Genomic DNA, 24903 nt, shown 5'->3' with positions numbered 1-24903 from the left:
GTAGTTCTGATGATTGTGGGCCGGGGAGCCAATACTACTGTAGACGTACTTCGATCTGGTCAGCTGGCAGTGTTACTAACATGAACTTGCTGCTTACCTGGATTCTGAAATGGTGGGCTCCAAGACGGCCGGATCAAGTTGACCATAATCGAACAGTGTTGAAGCAGTTATAACGGTCTCGGTGAATGGAGGTTCAGCACTCGATTGCGGTGCTCCCGGCAGCACTATCGTCACGACGCTGGTGAATATTGTCGTCTGGGTAGTATTTGGGCAGTCAGTCCGTGGCTCTGTTCGAGTTGTCATCATCGCGATAGAGCTATTCAGATAACGATTTGTCCTGCGAAAGATGAGCATGCTGCTAGTCCAAGCATGGTGAACCTACGTGAAAGTCGTCGCAGCGGCCTTCGCCGCCCTTTTTTCAAGGGCTGAATCAGATGTAAGTCTCGTTCCCTCATCGGATGTAATTGGCACTGCCTGGTTGGATGTAACTCCCACTACCTCGGTTCTGGTCGATGTTGTGCCGTTTTTGAAAGGGGTGATGTGGACAATTATGGAAGCGGTTACAGTAACTACGTTTGGAGGAGGGGTAGCAAATTCGGTCGGGGTTGAGGTGACAGTCGACACGTAGGTGAGACTAGTAATGAACGCGGGACATTCCGATGTTGGTGTCAAAGAACGAGCAAAGTTTACCGCGACGCCAGGACCTGTATCTCATTAGTCTATATCATGTATTTCTAGCCAGAAAGCTACCTGAAAAGAGCAAAACAGCAAGTGCAACCACTCTCATCCGGCACAGTAACTCTGTGTTCGCGAGGGACCACCACATGTTGAAATATACGAGATCTTGGGGATTGTCGATGTATGTATCAACCTACAAGCAACGCCTTAGACAAAATGAGGACGAGTGGTCGAAGAGAGCCGGCTAGATACGATATCTTCTATGGCGTGAGCTGATCGGTGGGCGACCAGCCAGCATTTTTCAGCCTTGCGACCGGCCCCCAACCATGGTCTGGGCACGACCGTCGTGGTTGGCTAGAGTGTACTCCAATGCCTTAATCCGGCGAAATACGATAAACTTTGATTTTCTCTGCAGGATACATGGTGTAAGGCTTTACATAGCCCACCAACCATATCATCGAATGTCTGGTTGTGGAGAAGGGCGAGACCAGCCGCAGAACTCCGGTAGTAATCAAGTATAGGCGCATCGACGCATGCGGAGAATTGCAGTTCTGTTGTTATTCTCAATCGCCGCCACCTGCAAAATACCATTATCCTTTACAGCCTGGAGACTTTGAAAAGATGGCGGAAGCACTATCGCTCGCTGCGTCAGGGGGCTGGTTTGGTAACGACGGAAGCTGGTCAACGTACGTCTTCCGCAATTTGTTTTACATGTATCCAGGCCTGAGCTGACAATAATAGGTTCCTGGTTCAAGTAGGGACGCCACCGCAAACGTTTAATGTGCTACCGGCGACTCAGGCTCAGAACATCTGGCTTCCGATTTCCGATGAGTGTGTCAGACTGCAAGGCGGATCAGCCTCGTGCGGCAGCTCTCGCGGTGCATCTCCGTTCCAACAAAGTCCAAGTCCTGGGTTCCAAGCGAACATGTCGTCGACCTGGGAAGCCATTGGTCTTTATGAACTCGGAATGGGAAGGATCCACGGAATCACCGGGAACGGCCTCCATGGGTTTGATAGTGTTGCGCTGTATAACTTCACATTGGAACATCTGGCGGTCACCGCGTATGCCTCGCCCGGCTTCTGGATCGGACAGATGGGACTGTCGCCGCTGTCACTAAACTTCTCAGAGACAATCAGCTCGCCATCTTTGATCTCGGCTCTCAAGGATGATGGTCATATACCCAGTCTGACGTATGGATATCAGGCTGGCGCCCCGTATCGCAAAACGAAGATAGCCGCCAGCCTCGTTCTTGGAGGCTATGATCTTGCACGTGCATCAGAGCCCTTGACAATCGACATCAACACCGACATGTCCAGAGCTCTTACAGTCGGTCTCCAGGATATCATAGTAACCGATTCATTGAACGGAACACTTTCGCTGGTTGACAATGAGCGAATCCTTGCTCCGATCGATTCGTCCATCCCAGAGATATGGCTTCCGAAGTCTGTCTGCGATCGCTTTGAGTCCGTATTCGGTCTGGAGTATCATGAGAGGTCGGGCAGATACGTCCTCAGGGATTCGGCCAGGGATCGACTTCGGGGACTCAATCCCACCTTGACGTTCACTATTGGTACCAACGCCTTCACGGGTGGCAACACTACTTTGATTCAAATCCCATATGCGGCTTTCGATCTGCAGGCAGGGTATCCAATCTTTGCGAATGCGACGAACTATTTCCCGATTCGAAGAGCTGATAATGAGAGCCAGTACGCCATTGGTAGGGCGTTCCTACAAGAAGCTTACATCGGCGTTGACTTCGAAAATGGCATATTCAACGTCAGCGCGGCGAGATGGGATGATGGGGAAGCTGATATAGTAACTATCCCAGCTGCTGACCGTGATTCCGAGGTAGCCCGCGGGCAGGGCATCTCTGGTGGTGCGATAGCTGGGATCGTCGTGGGCTGCGTAGCAGCGATCGTACTCTGCATCCTATGCGCATGGGTTTTTGTATGGAAACCTAGAAGAATGCGGAAGCAGAGCACGGTGCTGGTAGAAGAGAAGGGGGCTCACGACGCGCCAGATCCAGCTCCGGAGCTGACAAGTGTGACCTTTCATGAGTTGCCAGCCAAACACGGGGATAGCGAACTAGAGGACATTGTGACAGTACCAGAGCTGGGTAGGGAGGAGCATGTTCATGAGTTGCACCCCGATTGCGTTCGATGAAGGAGGGCTGGTGCCGGATGACGCCTGCCGAACGAGAGACGCGCCGATGACTAAGCACGCTAGCGTGATAGCTTCCAAAGGCTGTCGCGCTTACGGTCAGCTGCGCCAGGTTCACACCACTTTCGTTCAACATTTTATTTCTCAGAAAAATTTGGAGCAAATAGCTTCCTTTTCTTTCACCCACAGAACCTGAGCAAGCGGCACAGTTCTCAACCTCGTACTGAATCATATCATCTCCTTTTGCATTGTGGTGCACCGGAGAAGGAGCATATACCTTCTTTTCTCGGCGCCTTTTACATACAGCAATCAGTTGACCTATTCAAGCGATAATTATCGTGCGTCCATACCACTCCATATTCGCCCAATCCACATTGCTCGATGATCGAACAAGATGACCTCCACTAAAGACCGGTCAGACAGTGTGAAATAACAGAAAGCGGTAGGTGAATACTATGTGGCGGATCGCAACTCACGTTACTTCGTTCACAATACAGCCTTCCCGGTGGGGTGTGAACAAGATCATGTTTCTTCTCCTGATCAGCGCAGCCCATCACAAAGTCCCAACGCAAAACAATGACGGTCAGCCCACACACCCTCACGCTGTCCACCGCTCTCGAAGCTCGCTATTCGCCCTCTGGCGAGAAGTGTGCTATCTGCCAGGAGTCATTAGAGGACGTGCCTCCTGTCTACGATTCAACAGATGAACATACACCCGACACGAATCACCAGGCTGGGATGGAAGCCGTTATCACCAAGGTCTGTGGCGACAAACACTTCTTCCACCGAACTTGCATCGAGTCATGGTGGAAGTCCGGTAACCCTCATCTAAACACTTGCCCTATCGATCGTACACTTTGCTACGGTGGCGTACGTGTACCCCAGGAGCCCGTCAATCTTCCTACGTATACTACATTCCCAGGCCATGACCCGCATGCACACGGTACCGTCCACCTAGGACGTCTTTCAGCTGATGATTTGAACTTCATTACCGGGGCACGAAACGAGGCATTCATCTCAATGCTCACTCCGCATCAGGTCATTACAATCGGTCCACTCGTGGGCAATCTGCTTGAAAGTGCGATCGAGACTGTGCAGAGACGTACATCGGAGCTTGCGAACGAAGTTACGATCGACTGCTACCTGGATGCTCGCGACCTTGCGGAAGGGCTGGCCGCAGGTTACATCACGCGCGAAGATATAGATTTGGCCAACAGCATCGCCGAGAATATAATGATCACGCCTGTGAACCGTAGCATTGTCCCGGTTGGAGCGAGGGAAGGTGTGCAGGCTCCTTCCACTGCCGGTCCACATATTTCTGACGACATGTTTGGGCAAACGGTAAGAACTGGAGCCGACGAAGCCATTCCTAACCCCCAACGTGATCAACTCAGCCACAATGGTTCTGTGATTCACAGGACTGTACGCCTCCAGCTACAAATGCACGGGCCACAGCATTACCTTGATAGTATGGCTCATATGGTTGGCTTCTTCGACGATGACGAAGATGATTCTGGTGGTGGTGACATGGGTTAGGATTCTGTTGACGAGGCTGGTGATATCATAAATGCCAGCTTCTTCGAACCTCACCATTGAGATCATTGTAGGTAGGCAATGGCAAAAAGAGTGTTCGTACGATATACGTGGATGAGCTAGGTGAAGCTGAGTCAAACTGTGAAATCGTCTTCAAGGCACCCCGAGGTCTACGTCGCTTTCTACAAGCGTGCGCCTTGCCACAACTACTAGCCACCGTACCCCTGAGATTTTCCGGATTTATCCATCGGCTCTTATACCAGGTAGAAAGGGAGGTTAATAGCAAGAACGCAAGCCGGTGGGGAACACGCAGTTCACACACGGCTCGACTCGAGCTGACAACCCCACCCCGCCACCGCATGCGGCAAAGCGCCAGATCCCGCTCAGGATGGCTGGCTAGCCTCCCAAATAATCTCAGCACGTCACGAGCACGAAAGCAACGGAAGCACGGTGTTCTAAGCCCGCAAGTAAAATCGAAAAGATCTCCGACTATTTCCATCTCTTGCAGCTCCGATGGCCATGGCCCCTTGGATATGTCTCCACTGAAGCGTCCGAGTGAGGATGCGGAGCATGAGGATGGGCGCCGACCTGCACCACGAACGCCGAGAATTAGAGCTTGTAAGTCGATGGACGCGCCCCACTTCATCATTGCTTCTCTTTTTTTTCTTACAATGTGTTGCTGTAGGTGCGGAGTGTAAAAGACACAAGATCAAATGTGAGCCCGTCGACAATGAAGCGAAATGCGCAAAGTGCTTGCGCAGCGGAACGGAATGCGTTCCTTATAATTTGAATCAACGGCTTTTGGATGAAGATGCGGCGTAGGTTCATATCACACGTGCTCTCTTCACCGTCGCTAAGTACTTCAGTTGGAAATCAAATGCGACAGCCGAGTTGTCGCAGTTGCGCTCTGCGGTGCAGCGTCTGCTGCAGCACAACAAACTGCCCGGCTTGGATAGTCCAGTTAGTCAAGACACGCCGCCGCATTCAACAGGACGCACCATGACCATCAGTCCGACAAACGTCATGTCCGAGAGTGGACATGCGACGTTCGTTGTTCCGCCGCCCATGGATATGACGAGAGATACCTCTGTCGAACGCGAGTCTGGAGAAGAGTCTGGCTTGGTGACAGCGCCCATGAAGAGCTTATACGACCTCACCCGGATCCGGAACCTTCGGAGTAGCGTGCGATGGAAGCCCAATTCCAACTCTGTGGAGGAAGACTTCATAGCTCAAGGCATTGTGTCGTTACCGGAAGCTGAGGATCTGTTCAGACGGTATATGCAGGACATTCGGCTTTATCTCTGGGCTGGTGTACTTTTCCCGTATGACTCTCTGGATGCAGTCCGTCGCCAGTCCACTCTTCTCACTGCGGCTGTGCTTACCATCTCAGCACTACACACGCCTGGCCGAGACGAAGCACTGCAGAAGTGCTACAACATCTTCGTTTCATTAGTCTACAGTGCCTTTCTCGCTCGGCCTCAGAATCTGGATGATATCCGCGCGCTGGCTCTTGCCGCTTTCTATCTCTCGAATTTGAGCTGGAAGTTGGCTGGCCTGGCTGTCAGAAACGCTGTCGAGATGAATCTGCATATGTCGTACCAGAAGCTGATGCGAGGGCACGAGGACCAGCGCGACAACGTGCGTCTATGGTACGCATTGTATGTCTGCGACAAGCAGTTCAGCATCGCATATGGACGACCATCTATCGTCCACGAAGACATTGCCATCAAGAACATTGAAAATTTCCTCGACAGTCCGAAAACGACACCGGGAGATATCAGACTGGGAGCGCAGGTCACTTTGTTCAAGATCCTGACAGAAGCATACATTGCCTACGGCAGCGATCCAGAGCAACCATTGACGGAACCCGACTTCCAACAACTCCGCCTCTTCAACTTCGCCATTGAGCAATGGCGGCTCGCGTGGCAAGCCCGATCCGCTGACAGTCCATCCATCGGATCCTACCCGTCGAAAGGCGTGGTACTATACTACCACTTCGCCAGATTCCAACTGAATTCCCTGGCGCTGCGTGCTCTCCCTCCGCCCAGCGCAGCCACATCCGAATCCCTCTCCTACGACCGCCGCGAAGCAGCCAACATCGCCATCACAGCCGCAACCAGCACCCTCACTCTAATTTTCGAGGAGCCTGATCTGCGCAAGGCCATGACAGCAGTACCCATCTTCACGCACACCATGGTCGCTTTCTGCGCTACTTTCCTATTGAAAATGGCAAAGACCTGGGGCGGCATGGCACAAGTGCAATCGCCCGAGTGGGCAACCGAACCCGTCGGCCTAGGCCTCAATTTCAATATCAACCAAGTCCTATCCTTATCGCGGCGCTCTTCTTCTTTCCTAGCGAAAGTAGCGGAGAATCTGAACGAGAAACACATCACGACGCATATTGTCCAGGGCATCAATGATTTGTTGAAACGGCTGGATGTTGCGGGTACGCCGTCGGGGTCTGTGACCCAGGGAGGCTTTCCGGCTGCTTCGCCTGCTGCCACGACTGTGTTTGATCCTGTCAAAGCGGCTACGGTGCGCAATGATGAGGGTGTAGATGTGACGGCGGGGAACGAGTATAACATGTACGATTTGATTGGTTCTTATGGATTTGGGTTTGACGAGACGTTTTTGGGTCAGGTTGCGCCTACGAACTTGGATTTCTGGCAGACGGAGCCTTTTTGATGGGCGGTATGTATTCGTAATTTAGGGGGAACCCCTCCTACCTTGTTCTCCAATGCAGTTGAGGGTCTTGGGGTCCTTGTGACAATAGACTCCGCACCTACCTTTACATCATGTCACTCTTGTAGTCCAGCCATGTTTGGCGCTCCTGGTTATTCCTACATCACACCTTCATCCAGCCGACATCTCGCATCCAACGTTGTTATTCGAGCGTGGTGAAAGGCGGCGGTATCGGGTGGTGAAGGTGAGCGCGCGGAGCTTGCTGGGAAGCCGGGCGAAGGCACCAGCGATGATTTGTGGACCAAGCTGTGGTTTGCTGCACTGCGAGTAGGCAGCAGTAGCGATTGCTGTGGCGGAGCGAGCATGTAGGCAGCTATGCAAGTTCAGCAATGCGCAAGGCTGGACGAGACTACCCAGGTGCTTGAGACTGTCCAGGCGAGGCTGATGCTCTGAGCTTCTGCGCGCGCTCGTGAGGGGAAGCTGCGACGGCCGCCGAGGAAGCTCGTGCTCTCCATCGAGACGGTGACAATAATAGAAGCGAGGTTTCTAGAAGTAAATTATGCGCGTGTCGCCGGCGGGACAAGCAATTCGTGAGTGCATCGACAACGTCGCGATTGTTCTGCCCCTCGCTACTAGACGTTGCCGGGGAAGGCGCGTTTGGCGGTGAGGCGCAATTGGAAGGCGCGCCCCACCGTGATTGGCTTAGCCGCGGCCTTCTCTGCGTTTCTGCCGCTCTGTCTAGAAGATTCTCGAGCTCCACCAAAGACTATATCAGCCCCAAACTCGACTCCTCCCACTACTTTTTCTTCATCGAATTGCTCTCTCCCACTGCCACTACACAGACATCGACGTCGCTCTGCTTGCTCTTACCCACGCGCATTAGAAGAGCTCAGCAACCGAACTACCCCGCCTAACTGTACGTCTTCCCCACACTCGCCCACCCGCCTGTCACGTCAGCCTAGTACCATTGAGCCCAGACTGACTCTTCTTTCACAGCTCAACACCCACACAACCGCCACCATGTCTGGGGAGACCTTCGAGTTCCAGGCTGAGATCTCTCAGCTGCTCGGCCTCATCATCAACACCGTCTACTCAAACAAGGAGATCTTCCTGCGAGAACTCATCTCCAACGCCTCCGACGCCCTCGACAAGATCCGATATGAAGCCCTCTCAGACCCAAGCAAGCTCGACAGCGGCAAGGATCTCCGCATCGACATCATCCCCAACAAGGAGGCCAAGACCCTCACCATCCAAGATAGCGGTATCGGTATGACCAAGGCCGACCTCATCAACAACCTGGGTACGATCGCCCGCTCCGGCACAAAGCAGTTCATGGAGGCGCTGTCAGCCGGTGCCGACATCTCCATGATTGGTCAATTCGGTGTTGGTTTCTACTCCGCATACCTCGTCGCCGACCGCGTCACCGTCGTCTCCAAGAACAACGATGACGAGCAGTACGTCTGGGAGTCCAGCGCCGGTGGCACCTTCAAGATCACCGAGGACACCGAGGGCGAGCAGATCGGCCGCGGCACCAAGATCATCCTCCACCTCAAGGATGAGCAGATGGACTACCTCAACGAGTCCAAGATCAAGGAGGTCGTCAAGAAGCACTCCGAGTTCATCTCATACCCCATCTACCTTCACGTCCTGAAGGAGACCGAGAAGGAGGTCGAGGATGAGGACGCCGCCGAGGAGACCACCGAGGGCGACGATAACAAGCCCAAGGTCGAGGAGGTCGACGACGACGAGGAGAAGAAGGAGAAGAAGACCAAGAAGGTCAAGGAGTCCAAGATCGAGGAGGAGGAGCTCAACAAGCAGAAGCCCATCTGGACTCGCAACCCTCAGGACATCACCACCGAGGAGTACGCCTCATTCTACAAGTCCCTCTCCAACGACTGGGAGGACCACCTTGCCGTCAAGCACTTCTCCGTTGAGGGTCAGCTCGAGTTCCGCGCCATCCTCTTCGTCCCCAAGCGCGCTCCCTTCGACCTGTTCGAGACCAAGAAGACCAAGAACAACATCAAGCTCTACGTCCGCCGTGTCTTCATCACTGACGACGCCACCGACCTGATCCCCGAGTGGCTCAGCTTCGTCAAGGGTGTCGTCGACTCTGAGGACCTTCCCCTCAACCTGTCCCGTGAGACCCTCCAGCAGAACAAGATCATGAAGGTCATCCGCAAGAACATCGTCAAGAAGACCCTCGAGCTCTTCAACGAGATCGCTGAGGACCGTGAGCAGTTCGACAAGTTCTACTCTGCCTTCGGCAAGAACATCAAGCTCGGTATCCACGAGGACTCGCAGAACCGCGCTTCCCTCGCCAAGCTGCTCCGCTTCAACTCCACCAAGTCTGGTGAGGAGCAGACCTCGCTTACCGACTACGTCACCCGCATGCCTGAGCACCAGAAGCAGATGTACTACATCACTGGCGAGTCGCTCAAGGCTGTCCAGAAGTCGCCCTTCCTCGACACCCTCAAGGACAAGGGCTTCGAGGTTCTCTTCCTTGTTGACCCCATTGACGAGTACGCCATGACTCAGCTCAAGGAGTTCGACGGCAAGAAGCTCGTCGACATCACCAAGGACTTCGAGCTTGAGGAGTCCGAGGAGGAGAAGAAGGAGCGTGAGGCTGAGGAGAAGGAGTTCGAGGGTCTCGCCAAGAGCCTCAAGACTGTCCTCGGTGACAAGGTCGAGAAGGTTGTCGTCTCCCACAAGCTTGTCGGCTCACCTTGCGCTATCCGTACCGGCCAGTTCGGTTGGTCAGCCAACATGGAGCGTATCATGAAGGCCCAGGCTCTCCGTGACACCTCCATGAGCTCGTACATGTCTTCCAAGAAGACTTTCGAGATCTCACCCAAGTCCGCCATCATCAAGGAGCTGAAGCGCAAGGTCGAGGCCGATGGTGAGGATGACCGCACCGTCAAGTCCATCACCCTGCTTCTCTTCGAGACCTCGCTCCTTGTCTCTGGTTTCACCATTGACGAGCCCGTCCAGTACGCTGAGCGCATCCACAAGCTTGTCTCCCTCGGCCTGAACGTCGACGAGGAGGTCGAGACCGAGCAAGAGAAGACCGAAGCCGCCGAGGCACCCGCAGCGGCTGGCGAGAGCGCCATGGAGGAGGTCGACTAAGCGCATCGCCCGTCTTGACTGGTTTTGAAAAGTTTGGTCGGCGCTCTGATATCCCTTTCATGTGTCATGGCTTTCTTTCACTTTCTACACCTCACTTGCATGGTAACACGAAGCTTAATCTTCGATGGCGTCTTAGAGTGGTGGTACTTTATGCATCACGAGTAATGGATATCCCGAAATGTATCTTACGTAGACTTGCCTCTGGGTAGTTTTCATGAATGATGAAATGTTCAAACAATCTTGACTGTGCTTTTGATGTTGCTTTTGCTTTTGTGGTGTTGATTCACAGCCTTGCTGGTCGACGCGGCTGGGCGTAGTCCACCATACCAGCTAGCCACCGACCGTCTCAAGACTACTCACATTTTTCCGTCATCCCTCACTAACTGTGCGCCCTGTTTGAAAGATGTCAGATTTGACAGATGCCAGTTTGGTGTTGCGACGCATCTCACAACGTCAGGGTCCAACCCATGCAACGGCGATCGTCCCGTGTCCGAAAAACAGGAATCTCCACAAGCCTGGGCCGTTTCGTACCTCCACAACAGCAGGGATGAGGAGCGTGCATGACGTAGGACGGAGCCGCGTTCAAGATGTCTAGAACGCGGTTTCTTGGTACAGGACCATAGACTACTAGATTCTGTCCTCCCTTTTCGCTGTCATTACGATACCTTGACGTTCCAGCACCAACTTCCTAAAGCTTACATTGTTGTTATTTCGATATGTCGGCCGTGGACCAACTCAAGCAGCAGAATGCTGCGCTGCAATGTATGTTGGTAGATGATGTAAAAGACGGGGACTAATGCGCGCTCAGCAAGTGTTGGAAACATTTCCAAAGTCGCTGGATCGACCGCGACGAAGCCGGCTTCTACGACTCCGGCAAAGACAGCGACGTCGGCTACTAAAGCTACCCCTGTGAAGAAGCCTGTTGCGACAGCTACGGATACCGCAGGATCAGCTGCTGCACCAGTAAAGAGAGTACCGCGGAAGCTCAATGCAGCCGGCGCGTCGGCTTCAACTCCAGCAAAGACCACGCCCGTGAAAGCGACCCCAGCAGCATCCTCAACACCAGTAAAGAAGCCGGTAACCGCTGCTTCAGCAAGCAAGCCCGCCTCTACCACCACACCCGTAAAGAAAACGCCCGTCACGACAGGCAAAACACCCGTCAGCGAAGCCTCCAAGCCCGCCCGCCAACGCACCCCCCTCGGCACCACAAAGCCGCTGCCCATACGCAAGAACCCCACAACCGGTGCCGCGCAATCGCAGCCCGCAAGCGCAGTCAGCAAAGCGCCCGTGAAGAAGACAGCGACGGCTGCATCGACGCCCGCAGCAAAGACCACTCCGGCAGCGAAAGCAAGCCCCGTCAAGCGCACACCCACCAAGGTAAACCCCGACGGCACAGCGCCCACCAAAGTAAACATCGACGGTACTTACCCAACCCCTCTTGACGTAATACTAGCTCATCCCGCTCCAGGCCAACCTACCCCCCAGTCTACCATCGCTACCGCGAAGAAACAGCCGGGTATCGTGGGTAAAAGTGTTAACACGGCTACGGGCACGCTGAACAAGACTGTTGGGACGACGACGGGGGGTTTGAACACCGTTACCGATTCTGTGACTACGGGTGTGAATAATACGGTTGGTGGCGTGACGGGGTATGCGGGCAAGGGCCTTGATAAGTTGCCGGGTGGTGTGGGCAAGCCGGTCAAGCATGTAACTGATAATGTGGGTAAGACGGCGACGGGCGCGGTGGATAACGCGTATTATACGGTTGGGTCTGCGACCAAGGGGCTGCAGGGCACGGTTAGTAAGACGACGGGGGCGATTGGTAGGGGTGATGCGAAGGGGACTGTTGCTGGGGCGAGCAGTGGTGTTGGTATGTTCCCCTTTTTCCTATCTCATGCTCTTACTTCGCTACGTCGATATGCGCTTGTCGTATATGTCTGAACGCCCCTACTAACACACCTCCACAGGCAACACAGTAACAGGCGTAGGCAAAGGCGTCGGCAACACCGTCGGCGACGGTCTCGCTGGCCTGGGTAACACTGTCGGCGGCCCTGTCGGCGGCGTCGTCGGCAACGTAGGCAAAGGTGCTAACAACGCTGTTGGCGGCATCACCAGCGGCGTCGGCGACGGCGTTAGTAAGCTCGGCAAGGGCGATGTGATTGGTGGCGTAGGCAGTACACTGGGTGGTGTAGGAAAGGGTGTAGGTGGCCTGCTGGGCGGGATTACAGGGTATGGAGAGGACAAGGAGAAATGAAGGTGCAAGGTTGAGAGGTGGTTGGTGGGGGTTGAGGAGGGTGATGAGGAAGATGAGGATGTGGAGGAGTTGGAGGTGGGACAGGAAGAGAAAACTAAAGAAGAAGACGCCAAAGAGGGCGATGGCGTGCGCGAAGAAGGAGGAGAAGGGGAAGCGAACGTGAAGGCTGATGTTGTTGAGGAGGAGGGGTTGAAAGCAGATTCCGTGCATGGCGGAGGGGGATAGCAAGGAAACCTGATATTATCGCATGTATGTCTATGTAAATTGTTGTCATCATTACAGTACTGTTAGCTTACCAACATCTCCTCTACGCCTTCCCAAAGCTGTTCTAATGCTCCAAACAAAGAGAGAGCGCGTAGGTATGCAGGCGCATGTCCCCCTATCTCACAATAGAACCCAACGGCCATATTCCAAACCCACCGGCAGAAACGGCGTTGTGTTGCACAGCCTAACTAACGCTCACCCGCCCGCCCTCGCTTGGAAACAAGCCACAATTGGCACGAAACCTCGCGCTGATCACTTTGGAGAAATAACGCCGAATCCGCTCCTTCTGCGGTGGATATATTATACGCGGTATACGGGTGTTGCGGGACTAGGTTTGGGACCTGAGTTCGGGGGTTGGTCTTGTTTTGATGGGGTTTGATGGAGGGGGTGTAGTTGGGTCTAGAGATTGAGGTGATGGGATGAGAGGGTGGGGAAAGGGTGGTAGTGATGATGCTGGTGGTGGTATGGGAGGAGGGTAAGGGAAAAAGAGGAGGAGCTACCCGTGGACGTAAAGGCTAGCGAAATGCTTTATGAGGCATTTTGCGGTAGACATGCAAGTCTTTTCCACGTTGCCATGTTCAAGTCGTATGTACCGTATGTGAAAATGGTCGTTAGTACTTAATCATCCACGCTATCTCACCCCAAACCCACCGAATTACCAAGCTCCCCATCTGGTTACCCAACGGCCCTATCCAGCACGCCTAACACACCGGCTCGATCAGAAATGAACCACAAACCTGCGCCTCTTTTTGCGTCGTCACCTCAGCCACTAACCCAGCACCACGATCGGCGCTTGCCCCGCTAGCCATCTCGTGTACCCAAACGCACTCACGCCAGAATTGTAATTATTCGCGAACTGGACTTTCGGAGTCTACGCCGGTCCGCGGTGTTATGGACGCAGGTCTAAATGTCCGATATACGCTGCGGCGGCTGTGATAGGTAGGGTAGGGTCGGTTTCGAAACTAATTAGGCTTTCGGGAGGCACGTTGCGTCCGGACAGGGAGAGGGGGTGAGGGATTTTGAAGGGCTGCATGGTCTGAGAGCCGGGAATATCGTGGCTTGCGCGTCAGGGTTTGTGGAGGGATAAGCTTTTTTGAGAATGCTTGGTATCGTTTTGACAGGTGTCTAGGAAAGCTTGGTATCATGGCTGGTGACGATCGGGGAGTCGTTGCTCCTATCAGCTTGGAGATGGGACTTTTTGATCAGGCGATTTGCTGCTTAGCTTGCATACATGGGCATACCTGCACCACTTTGCTTTCGTGGCATCGGTTGCACGCAGCAGACAATCCCCCTCGAGCAAGACATCAGGCAACATCTCACGACCGGGCACACTCAGCCACCCAATCCCGGCTTTGACACTGTAGCACGATCCCCAGGGACCCCCCAAACCACTCTCGTAACCTTCCAGATTTGTTTCGCGCATCATCAGCCCTTTTTGACGCCAGCGCGTCGATTCAAGCCACAAGCACAGACGCGGAGAGCTTACGCACTAACCCCATCCCGGCCGCAAACCAGTCGATCAGGGACCAATCCGCCTACATCCCTCGCAACGTGCACAGAAACGTGTGGCTGAGCTAGGCAATTATCACCGGCACTATCCTCCTCTCACGAAACGAGTAAAACAATAGCGCGTGCGACGACACCGTACCGGTGTTCCTTCTGGAGACGGTCTTGAAGCTGGAATGTGACTATGTATCGGAGCTATTGGCTCGCCGGAGCCGGCGTATAGGATGACCACCGTTCCGGCGGCCGCTCATGCACGCGTGAAATCTGTTCGTGAGACTTGAATTGTGCCTGCGGAAAGTCAGGATCGCTGCAAGGGTCCTGAGCTCGTCCACGGGTGTGTGTGGAATTCACTCACATCTGGGCGCCCCCAGTTAAGTTACCGAGGTTTAGCGCCACGCGAGGGTGAATGCAAGCTTGCGCATACATGCCCTGGTTCCAACGCTCATACCCACGCTTGTTTCGAACGGGTTCATAAGCCACTTCTGTCGCCCCCTCGACTGCACATGTGGCTCACGACGATTGTTACTTCGAGGTACGCAGATATATTCATTGGTGAGTTGATGATTAAGGGTGTTGTCTGTTCGCTTAATCAAGAGGAGCAGATATACGAGAGTGAGGGCTTGCGCTAACGAGGGTCTAGATTGCTGCGCATAGCTCTTGGACCATATTACCTCCAACCCAAAGCAGCAGGTTGACTCTATATCGTGAGGTTTCTCCGCTCCGCCGCTGCGAATCTAGAGTCGTTGGGTTTCCTCGTTTCGCCCAGATTCAACGCCTGCGATTTCAACCGCAACAAAGATCCAACCCACCAAGCACACCACTACAACAACCATGTCGTCCAACCGACGAATCCCCCTCCTCCTTACCATCATGGCCCTCACCAGCGTATCTCTTGCCGCACCAACACAGCCTCAGCCTACACCCCAACTAGAAGACCTCCAATGCCGCTGTCTCACCTTCTCCACCAGCCGCACCCCAACCCCATGTTCCTACCAAGAGCTGCTCACTCTAGACTGGGAAGCCGCCTTCTCCCTCTCCATCACCAACGCGCTGCCCATCCAATTCGCCAGCCAAACCACCATGGACACCTTACTCGCCATTCCCAAGCCCCTCCCGCTCAATCTGCTGCAGAGTATGCATGAGGGAGGGGAGGTTAGTCCCCTGGATCCGAGCAGCGGGGTCACGAGTGAGAATAGGGTTGTTTGTGGGTTTGGACAAGAGGTTGACGGGGTGAGTGGGAGGGGGAGGGGAGGCGTCGAGCAGGAGGTGCATTATGTGGGGACGGTGCTGGGGCTGTTTATGTTGGCTACGATGGTTTGGGTTGCGGGGGAGTGGGTGTGGATGAGGTGGGTTGCTGACAGCTTGTGTGAAAGAGACGCACATACTAATATCTGGCACAGGTTCTTCTCGAGGACTGGAGCTATCATGCTGGAGGGCGACGAAAAGGCTCTCAGAGCCGAGTTCGACGCTCTGACGGCTGAGGTCGAGGCCCTGACTGCGGAAGTCAAGGCCGAGACGAGGAGGATGCCTACCGACTACTCTTGAGGGGATTCGATATGATTGACTATCCGGTCTGATCACAAGACCACGGCTAGATGTTTACTACGAGGTTCCTTCGAAGCGCACGACTTCCAGTACTCACATCCCCCACGAGCAGCAAGACAACGGCCGAGAAACGCTCGACCGAGCTCCTTGCTACCCACCCACACCTACCATCGGCCATCGTCCTGGACAGGCGTATCCGAGAACATCATCATCCGCACTGCCCTTTTTGGACTCTACTTCCGTCTCTGGAGAGGCCAACACAGCGCAGTACCCCTCCCAGACCATCCAAGAGGCTTTTTGATCTGTCTCCATACACACGCTCCTGCACTTTGCATCGTGTTATCCCGCACTTCGACCACCTTCATGGGGACCGTTGGGAGACACGGGCCAACACCACACACACGATGGCTGGGGGACAGTCAGGATCGTTGGAACAGCCAAGCAGGGAATACATATAGATGGTCTGGGAATAGCACTGACGGTCTACGAGATCTTGTATCAATAACAAAACGTTACATTTATTCAACTCCCTCTTTCACGTGTCTGCACTCCTTTCAAGTGTGAGATGTCTTTTACCATGTGTCGCAGATTCAACAGCTCTGAAACGGTACTGTAGCCGTCTGTATCACGTCATAAGACTATCACATAAGATACACGCCGATAAGTTCAGATCTCATGCATGTGAACTAGTTATGTTTGAATCAATGCTATATTACGCATTACTCTACATAGTATCGTAACCAGTTAACATCGCTTTTACTTCCCTCTTCTAGAAACCCCCATCGGCCAAACAAGTAAACAAAATTCGCAAACGCGAAAGGGGTATAAACGCTCTCAAATAGCTATCCCTCCTATACTCCAGAAGATGTAACACCGGCCAAACAAGGTCAGCTGCTATATAATTGTGCGAGCGAGTCTGAGACTCAAGCTCAATGCGCCGATTCCGGGTACGAAAGTTGGATTTTGGGTTCGTAAAGCCTGTCAGGTTTGTTAGCCAACCGAATCTTCACTTTTTACTTGAGATCGAGGCAACTTACATGAACGTCTCATACCTTACCCCCCTCCTCCTCACCCTATTCCTCTCTTTCGCGATCCCATCCTCCCCACTCCCAGCAAACAACACCGGTTCCCAATCAACCACATCCCTCCACCTCTTCATGAGCTTGCGCCAATAACACGCTTCCGCCGCTTGCGTGAGATACCTCTCCCTGAATACCTGCACCGAGTTATCTGCTATGCGCTTCGCCTTTTCAGGGTGATCGAGCAGATCTTCCATAGCGGATGCTAGATCCGAAAAGTCGCGTTCGACCTCGACGAAGTTCTGGTTGGAGCCGTTCGAGCGGAAGAGGTAGTGGTGGTGTTGTATCCATTGGAGTTTGTGCGAGACGATTACTGAGCGGCAGAGTTGGCGGTATTTGAGGGAGCCGGAGTAGGAACGTCCTGAGGGGGGATTGTTAGTATGCAGAAATCTGTTAGTGGTTGGGGGTATAATACCTTCGGCGTGAGCAATGAACATGTAATTACACTGATCCACCGGACCGAGAAACTGCTCTTTGAAATTTGGATCCGTCCATTTGAGTTGGCCTACATCACTCCATGGCTTGCCTTTTGCTGCATCGAGGAGCGCTCTCCGCAGCTTAGGCGCGAAAGTGATTTTGCCTCTCCAGACCAGCTTCTCGATCTTTTGGTCCCACGACTCGACGGCTTCCCTTTGAACCGCCTCTTGAGCAACTTCGTCCAGTGTGCCCAGCGCGGGCATGTCCCAGCTCCAAAACCCAAAGTCGGGTATTAACCAGAGGTTGTGGTCTTGGACGCGGCGGGTGAGGGACCATATCGGTTTGTGGGGTTGCGCAGGGAGGTCCTCTACGGAGAAGACGAATTCGATGTTTGGAATATCGGCGGTTGAGGGGGCGGCGAGAACGGCGCGGTATATGGCGCTGAGAGTTGCAATGGCTTTTTGGCGGTTGACGTTATCGACCATGTGAGTCTCGAGGATGTAGAGCTGTTGTACGTTAGCATGTGCTCAGCACTTGCCAATTATCCGGGACTCAACAAACCTCTCTATCATAAACCATAGCCCTCACCATCCCCTTGGTAAGCTCAAAGCTATTGAGATCCGCCTGCGTCACCTTGCCCCAGCGACTCCGCACCTTAACCGCACGCTCAATATCCTCATATTGCCCCGGAAAAGCGCTATCGCACTGCGCTTCATCAAGCCCATAATTATTCTTATCCCTTGGATACGTAAAAGTCCACAGTCCATTTTCCTCCAACTCGGTCGCATTAGTCGTGAGAATAGCCTGGTTTGCAGCGCAATCCAGACAAGTGTCGCATGAGAACGTGGTACTGAACTCGCATAAGCAACGGCCGGCGGGCATGTACTCCTTGACCAGCGGGGGCAAAGAAGGGTTCTGTGTGCGCGTGCCGTAGAGAATGGTGCAGATGATGAGGAAGAGCAGGGCGCATGCCGAGACGAAGAAGAAGGAGAGGACTTCTCCGCCAGTCGGACAGCGGCGACGGTATACAGTCTTGTCCTTCCGCTCCTCCACTATCCACATCTTCTTCATGAGCATGGGTGCTAGCGGGATCCGGGCGACGTGAACCGGAGCGACGATGGGGGGTGCGGGTAGCGTGGACGGTCACGCGAGCGAAGTCGGTCGCGCGTGTCTATATTATCGAAATTGGGGAGCTTCGGAGCGTGGCTGGAGGCGACATGGATGGCGACACTACCAATATGAATATGTACAAGTGAAAGGGAAGCGAAGCGCTATGACGGCGTCGACGAGGAACGAGGGTCGGCACGCGACTGGCAGAGGTGAAGGGTTCCAAAGACGGTTGTGAAAAAAGAAGAGGGGCGGCGATGGGGACAGCCGGCGGGAGGAATGACGATAGACGCTTCACGGTGGAGTTGGCATGGTGATGGACAAGACGGGTTGCCCCCAATGGGAGATACGGTGAGGGCGTTGCGGAGTGCAGTGCGCGGCGGGATATTTAGATCGGTCAACGCTTAGTACATTACAGTAGTACGTATGACAGGGGCGAGAAGGTACCGACGCCTCCTCGTCGTTACCTCAACACTATATCTCCAGACTGTTCGCAAGCAGATACTCTAACCTCGAGTGCGAAAACAAGAAGAATATAGACTACAACTGCATACAGTACTGTACAAATGACCTCCACCACACACGCCCCGCCTTCCCCACGCGTTGTCAGTCGCATATCAAGCATTCGGCTGCACCCGCTGCAGGATGCGAATACGAGCATAGGATCCTCGTCTATCAACTTCAGGCCCCCCGTGCAACTCAGGGTGCAACTATCACAGTATACCAGCACAACCGCACTGCATCCGTCGTGAGATGCGACCCTGCGCGCGCTACCCTTGGAACTGTTGAAGCACGCGCGGCCTCTAGCACCTGCCAGCCCAATCCAGTTAGGTGGCGCACGCGACCCACCTGCATTTCCTTGATGTCATTCAAGCCACCTGCTTCAAACGTGTCTAGGTGTATTGTCGAGACTATTGACTAGGGCAATAGTCTTCGTATCATCATTACATTATACTGCGAGCGCATGCAGATGCACCTATTTAGCTTCAAACAAGTATACAAGTTAATACGGTAGGACGCGTATGTGTTCGCATAGCGCATACAATTTCTACGCATACTTGGCCAGTAGCGTCCTGCGGCAGTTGAAATGTAACCGACGTCAAAGCAGGTGTTGATCCATCGGGCATTAAATTCTTCTGCGTTTGTGGGTCGTGGTTCAGTTCCATGGTTGTCACACTCGTGGGTAGTGGGTCACCCGTTGCACGTCTGCATCTGCGCAAGTGCCGGTGTGGAGTACCCCTTACATCATCGAACCATGTTGTGTGTGATGGGTGGAGCATACGAGAGTCATGACAGATATGAGGACGTCGGCTTTATGATGGTGATGGACATGCAGTCGAACGTGGCAGAAGAAGATTTGATCAGTGGCACGATATTCAGTTCATGGGATATTCGCATTCCATACAATGCATCCACAAACTCCCCAACCGGCGCTCAACCCGCTATACCTTACGAGGAGGCCATCAATGCTATGCGTGACTCCTAGATGCAATAGTCAAAAACAAAAGAGACACTAAAACCATATAACATGAAGAAGCCACACCAAGGTCTTTGACCAAAATATAGATAAAAAGGCTATGTACATGAGAAGCCTGAAGTAGTGAAAGAAGCTCGGAAAAGAAGGTAAGTAGGCAAAGAAGGTAAGTAGGCAAAGAAGGGAAAAACAAGGGCCTAAGAAGTTGAAATCGCTGCGTTGTCTGTCTGCTTCACTCAAGCTAGACCCGACGCGAGCGAAAGAAGTGGGATCAGCGACCAACAAGCCCTACAACAGACTGCAGGGAACATGTAAAATTGCCGAAAGTATACGGCGGCGCTGATCCTCACTTGTACAACACGTCTGTCGTCTACGCCGACAAAACATGCATATCCTCCTCATCCGCATCTTTGCGGATACCAAACGGTTGAAAGGCATTTGTCTTGCCTTTGTGAGCGTGTACCGCGAGTCCCATCTCGCGCATGCGTTCTGCACCGCGACCAGGAGCGGGACGCTTCTCCTTGGCACCTTTGCGGTGTTGCTTGCGGTACAGCTTCTCCTTGCGACGTTGCCTCTTCTTCTCGAGCCCGACTTTGATGTCGATGGCGCGGCGGATGGGCATGTCGGAGCCGTCGGCGTCTTCGTCCTCGTCGAGGTCGAATGGATTCCTCATGGTGATGGGGGTGCGTGGGACAGAGGCTGAGACTGTTGGTGCAGGGCGCTCGGCGATGCCGGCGAAGCGGATGGAAGTGTCGCTGCGTTGACGTGTGGTCATGTTCACAGGGTTGACGGAGCCGCGACGTGTAGGTGGTGGAGACCTGAGGCGCATTGGAGGCGGAGGAGAATGGTGACGCTTGGGGGAGTTTCCAAACAGCTTGCGTGGTGGGGGAGAACGGTGCACAGCACGCTTGGCGGGTGGAGGTGATCGCAAGCGCTTTGGTGACGGTAGAGGAGAACGCTTCTTTGAAACCTCTTTGCGGCGACCTCGTCCATCGATGTTGACAGGGTCCATGCGGCCATGAATCATGAGATGATCAGTCTCGGAAGCTTTCTCATCTTCAGAGACCTCATCCTCATCATCGTCAGGGAGCTCGGGATCCGATGTCGGGAACGTAGGGTCAATGTCCTGTGGAGTAGGCTTGTGCTTGGCCGCACGACGGCGTTCGAGTGTTGACATGTACGCCGCTTCAGCGGGCCTGTCCTCATCAAGCGTACCGCAGACGAAGTCTGTGCTGTCGGGCAGCTCAGGGGTAGGAACGCGAATGTTGACCGGCTTTGACGATTTTCTGCGCTTGGAAGGCTTGTCCATGATCTTGAGACCCTCGCGGCTCTCCAAAGACCCGATCGATGATTCAGAGACGGTTCGGTGAGTCTTCAGTCGAAGCTGTTCCAGATGCTCTACAGATGTCGCTGCAGTTGATGCTCCAGGCGCCCACCAGTCGTAGTCAGACCCGGCATCGCTGTCATCGTCTGAGACGGCAAATCCGTTCTCATCATCAGTCTGGAAACCCTCATCAGTCGCATCGCTGTACGCGGCATCGTCTTCATCCTCGTCTAGCAGATCGTCATCGTCGTCATCCATTTCGACGTTGTCCTCATCGTCGTCCTCGTCCTCTTCATCGATGGCCTCCTCTTCAGCAACCTCCTCGCCTAGCTTGCGCAGGTTGTTCTCAATCTTGAGCGTATCCTGGACCGTAAGCCGGCTTCGATGGCAGGTAACTTCTTGCGTCCACTCTTCGACCTCCTCTTCTGAGCTAGCAAACTCGTGGAACCGGTATGCTTCACAGCGGGCAAGGTCGGAGTTGGAACTCAAGCGCCGCGTGTGGTCAACCGGGCGGACCTTACGCACGCTCACGGGGGAATTGTTGCGGACTGTAGAATCGGAGTCGCGGTGGACTTTGGTGGTTGGTTTGGGAGACGAGGGTATCCGGCGTGGTGGCGGTGCGGGGCTGGCCATGCGGCGGGGTTTCGGCGCTGCTTCTGTCGATGGCTTCGACGGGCACGCGAACTTGATGGTGCAGACGCGCTTGGGAGGTTCCTCGGCCTGAGGTGCAGGCACAGGCGCAGGCTTTGCAGGTGCCTCTGCTGGCTTCTTATCCTCCTTGGGCCCGCACGCAAACATGATGCGCCTCTTCCTTCCCAGAACAGCCTCGATACTCTGCTCGGTGCTCTGAGCAGGCGCGGTCTTGGGTACTGGGGTGATGTTCTCGTCGTCGTGTGAGACCACAGAGATGGGTAGCTCCAACGGCTTGTTGTTGAACGTGGGCAGCATGCTGTGGAACGCTGCCGAAGGAAGTGGCGGGCTCGGCGTGCAGGGCCGTGTGCCAGGGCTCGTGAAGCCTCCGTCGCTAGTGAGATCTGCGGTGCCGCTGTTGTTACTCCATGTCGAGACGCACGACATGCCGCGGACGGGGCTCGCATCCGAGTGTTCCTCAACAGGCGAGCTCGCGTTCGAGCCCGACTTGAGCGCCGAGGTAAGGAGCGATGCTTTGCGGTCGATGACGGGTTTCGATTTGGTGAAGGATGTGGAGGAGGAATGCTGGAGCACCAGGGGCGCAGGGCGTTGCGCGCGAGGTTCAGGGGGTTCGTCTAGGTCGCCGACCGCCTCCTCCTCTGCTGTCATATCTGGCGGACATGTATTCGACATGTTCTGCTGTGTGTTTACTTGCAACGCGCCCTGTCTAGCAAAGTAATCCTGCTCGTTCGCCATGTGTTCTGTAGTCGGTGGTGTATCGATCGAGGAACGTGCGTGGGGTCGGTGCAAGGTCGTGTATCAGATTCAATTGCTGGGTGCGAATGATATTTCGAAGTGATGCCGTAATAGTGAAGTTGTGTGGTCGTGATGCAAGCGGGTGAGGCGTTTCACGGTTTCTTTTTGGCGCAATGCACCTGCGGCAGCGTTCCTGGACCCTCGTTAGAGCAGGAGGCGTGCTATGTCGATCGTGTCGAGTGCAATGCAATTAGAGGCGGTTCGGCGGATTACTGCTGGGCGGTATGGATGGGTGTGTGGGAGAGTGGGGCCCCAGTGAGGCGAAGTGTTATAATATGGACAGAAACATGGTGGAGCAGTGTGTGAGGAGCCTTGGGTGGAACTAGAAGCGGGCTCGAAGACGTGTCAGAAGCGACAAGCGTCGGGCAGTGTCGAGTGGGAAGGGGTACCTGGAGAGGATGAGGTCGAGTTCCCACAGCGACAGCGACGTGTGGCGACGGGCCGCAGGCTAGCAGAGGGCCCGTTGACAAGTGCGTGAGTGAGCGGTGCTAGGGACGGTGCAGATCGAGAGCCAAGCTGTGCTGTCAGACGACTTCAGACTGCAACAGTAGTGGCGCAACGCAGGTGGGACTGGTCGTAGGAGAGAGGGAGAGAGGAATTTGATATGCGCTCTGGCGGCTCGGCACCAGATGGTCTGCAAAGCACAAACAGTGGGTAGCCGGCAATTTAATTCGAGCCCACGCCCGCGCAGCCAATGCCACGCTGGGCCTTTGTCAATTGTGCACTGGTCTAGCAATGCACCTGCTCACGCTGCCACACCTGCACTTCCGTGACACGAGCCCTCTGGCCGTCAGATTCGGCAATCTCTGCGCACAGTCACCCTCACTCATCAACAATCAATGAACTTTGTTGCGGCTTTTGTATTGCTTTGTTATCGCCTTTGTTGTTGATTATTGACTTCCTCCCCTTGTCAGTGCGGAGATGACATCTGCGACTAGAATACTCCAGCACCTGGGAGTATGCCAAAGCAGGTTTCATCCTTCCAGCACAGCCGATGCAAGACGCAATCGAGCAGCGCAGCCCATGCCATGCTGAATTCCGCAAGCTTCGGAAGCAGGACCCTGATCAACGCGACGCCGCCGACAACGCCCCGCTAGCCAGCCCTCACACCTTCTTTTGTACCATCTGTCCGACGTCGCATGCATCAACACGACCACATGCACGCCCTCTGCTCAACCCCAAGCACGGCGGCTTGATCCCATTTTCTTCAAATGCCTCATTCCTCGCCATGTCTCCATACCTCCTTCCTTCTCCTTTCTCTCAGCTCCACATGGCAGCTTCATCTCTTGCTACCACCTCCACACCGCTACTTGACCGCCGCTTCTCTTACACCCGCGCCTCACCTTAGTCCAAAGAGGACGCGTCTACACTGTAGAAAGTAGTCCATCATCTGACTCCATTCAAGCCTCAAGAACGGGATACCGGTTTAACCCACCGTGCTCTGCCGCCAATCTGCAGCTGCACGATACCTGTCGTGCATCGCCGCGTGCAGTGCCCAGCAAGAGGGTCCATCTCACGTCTGGGGTTCCGTTCGCTGAGACGCAGTATAACATTTCGCCAGCAAGCGCCTCAGCCGGCTCCAAACGAGCCTGTCCCAATCGCCGACATTGTATTCGCGGGGAAGGTATCCGTACCCCATGACGCGTGACGCTCCTGCTTAACAACCCCCACGCGTGGTTTTCGCGCCAATACCAGCGTCCTGTTGCTTCGTACTCCTCCATACATACGTATATGCTACGGCTGTGTAGGAAGAAAGGTACCCCACACAACTTACGCAGTGTACAGTACGCAGCTTGGGTATTACCCGGTATCCGGCACGGCTTGCTACTTGCGGTCAGGCCTGAACAGCTGTCTGCCGTCCTCTTACATCTAATCCTTGTCTCTGCATCGCAATATGACGTAGTTCCTTCCTTCATTCCCGAACAACCGATCCTCACATGCGCGTGATATCAGCAGCGTCGTAAACACACATACATCGGCGCTCTCCTCCACCAGCACCACGTGTTGGAATGTGGAGAGAAGGACATTCAGCGTTCAAGGTTGCTCTTACCCCTCATTTGCTAGTTTGACTCGGCAGCGGCGCGCGTACTAATGTTGCTTGCTTGCGCCATACTTGCCTGAAGTGTGCAGTGTCGTTTCAAACTGGCTAAAACGTTAGAAGCTGGGTTGCTCGTCGCGACATGCGAAGGGCTAGTAGTGACAGACTGGGATGTTGCTTTACTGCGAACAAGACCCTCGTTCCACAATATGTAGAGAAGTATATCGAAGATGCGTTATGAAAGAAGAATATATACTCTGCACACCTCTACA

At 54.2% G+C, this 24903-nt stretch overlaps 8 protein-coding genes across 8 annotated transcripts; 6 read left to right on the top strand and 2 right to left on the bottom strand.

The window, feature by feature from the left end:
- Nucleotides 1–1139: 1139 nt before the first annotated feature.
- Nucleotides 1140–2842, top strand: J4E78_009028 (uncharacterized protein; the record flags this gene model as incomplete). Its single annotated transcript, XM_049369626.1, has 3 exons — nucleotides 1140–1193; nucleotides 1282–1364; nucleotides 1420–2842. 3 exons carry the CDS (start codon nucleotides 1140–1142, stop codon nucleotides 2840–2842), a joined length of 1560 nt encoding a protein of 519 aa, XP_049218587.1.
- Nucleotides 2843–3415: 573 nt separating this feature from the next.
- On the top strand, nucleotides 3416–4375 carry J4E78_009027 (uncharacterized protein; the record flags this gene model as incomplete). The annotated part of the gene is made up of 2 exons (XM_049369625.1): nucleotides 3416–4180; nucleotides 4295–4375. The coding sequence occupies 2 exons, from the start codon at nucleotides 3416–3418 to the stop codon at nucleotides 4373–4375; spliced, it is 846 nt and encodes a 281-aa protein (XP_049218586.1).
- Nucleotides 4376–5183: 808 nt separating this feature from the next.
- On the top strand, nucleotides 5184–7057 carry J4E78_009026 (uncharacterized protein; the record flags this gene model as incomplete). The annotated part of the gene is made up of 2 exons (XM_049369624.1): nucleotides 5184–5190; nucleotides 5259–7057. The coding sequence occupies 2 exons, from the start codon at nucleotides 5184–5186 to the stop codon at nucleotides 7055–7057; spliced, it is 1806 nt and encodes a 601-aa protein (XP_049218585.1).
- Nucleotides 7058–8074: 1017 nt separating this feature from the next.
- On the top strand, nucleotides 8075–10177 carry HSP90 (heat shock protein 90; the record flags this gene model as incomplete). The annotated part of the gene is made up of 1 exon (XM_049369623.1): nucleotides 8075–10177. The coding sequence occupies one exon, from the start codon at nucleotides 8075–8077 to the stop codon at nucleotides 10175–10177; it is 2103 nt and encodes a 700-aa protein (XP_049218584.1).
- A 716-nt stretch (nucleotides 10178–10893) lies between these two features.
- On the top strand, nucleotides 10894–12431 carry J4E78_009024 (uncharacterized protein; the record flags this gene model as incomplete). The annotated part of the gene is made up of 4 exons (XM_049369622.1): nucleotides 10894–10939; nucleotides 10986–11597; nucleotides 11646–12047; nucleotides 12145–12431. 4 exons carry the CDS (start codon nucleotides 10894–10896, stop codon nucleotides 12429–12431), a joined length of 1347 nt encoding a protein of 448 aa, XP_049218583.1.
- A 2601-nt stretch (nucleotides 12432–15032) lies between these two features.
- Nucleotides 15033–15746, top strand: J4E78_009023 (uncharacterized protein; the record flags this gene model as incomplete). Its single annotated transcript, XM_049369621.1, has 2 exons — nucleotides 15033–15547; nucleotides 15602–15746. The coding sequence occupies 2 exons, from the start codon at nucleotides 15033–15035 to the stop codon at nucleotides 15744–15746; spliced, it is 660 nt and encodes a 219-aa protein (XP_049218582.1).
- A 929-nt stretch (nucleotides 15747–16675) lies between these two features.
- Nucleotides 16676–18319, bottom strand: J4E78_009022 (uncharacterized protein; the record flags this gene model as incomplete). The annotated part of the gene is made up of 4 exons (XM_049369620.1): nucleotides 16676–16724; nucleotides 16784–17186; nucleotides 17241–17748; nucleotides 17804–18319. 4 exons carry the CDS (start codon nucleotides 18317–18319, stop codon nucleotides 16676–16678), a joined length of 1476 nt encoding a protein of 491 aa, XP_049218581.1.
- Nucleotides 18320–20193: 1874 nt separating this feature from the next.
- J4E78_009021 (uncharacterized protein) lies at nucleotides 20194–22533 on the bottom strand (the record flags this gene model as incomplete). Its single annotated transcript, XM_049369619.1, has 1 exon — nucleotides 20194–22533. One exon carries the CDS (start codon nucleotides 22531–22533, stop codon nucleotides 20194–20196), a length of 2340 nt encoding a protein of 779 aa, XP_049218580.1.
- Between the last annotated feature and the right edge of the window lie 2370 nt (nucleotides 22534–24903).

Source organism: Alternaria triticimaculans (assembly GCF_023758025.1).
Source record: "Alternaria triticimaculans strain BMP 0046 chromosome Unknown scaffold_18, whole genome shotgun sequence".
Lineage (NCBI taxonomy): Eukaryota > Fungi > Ascomycota > Dothideomycetes > Pleosporales > Pleosporaceae > Alternaria > Alternaria triticimaculans.
The sequence above is the reverse complement of the archived record's forward strand: the minus strand, read 5'-3'. Positions and strand labels throughout refer to the sequence as shown.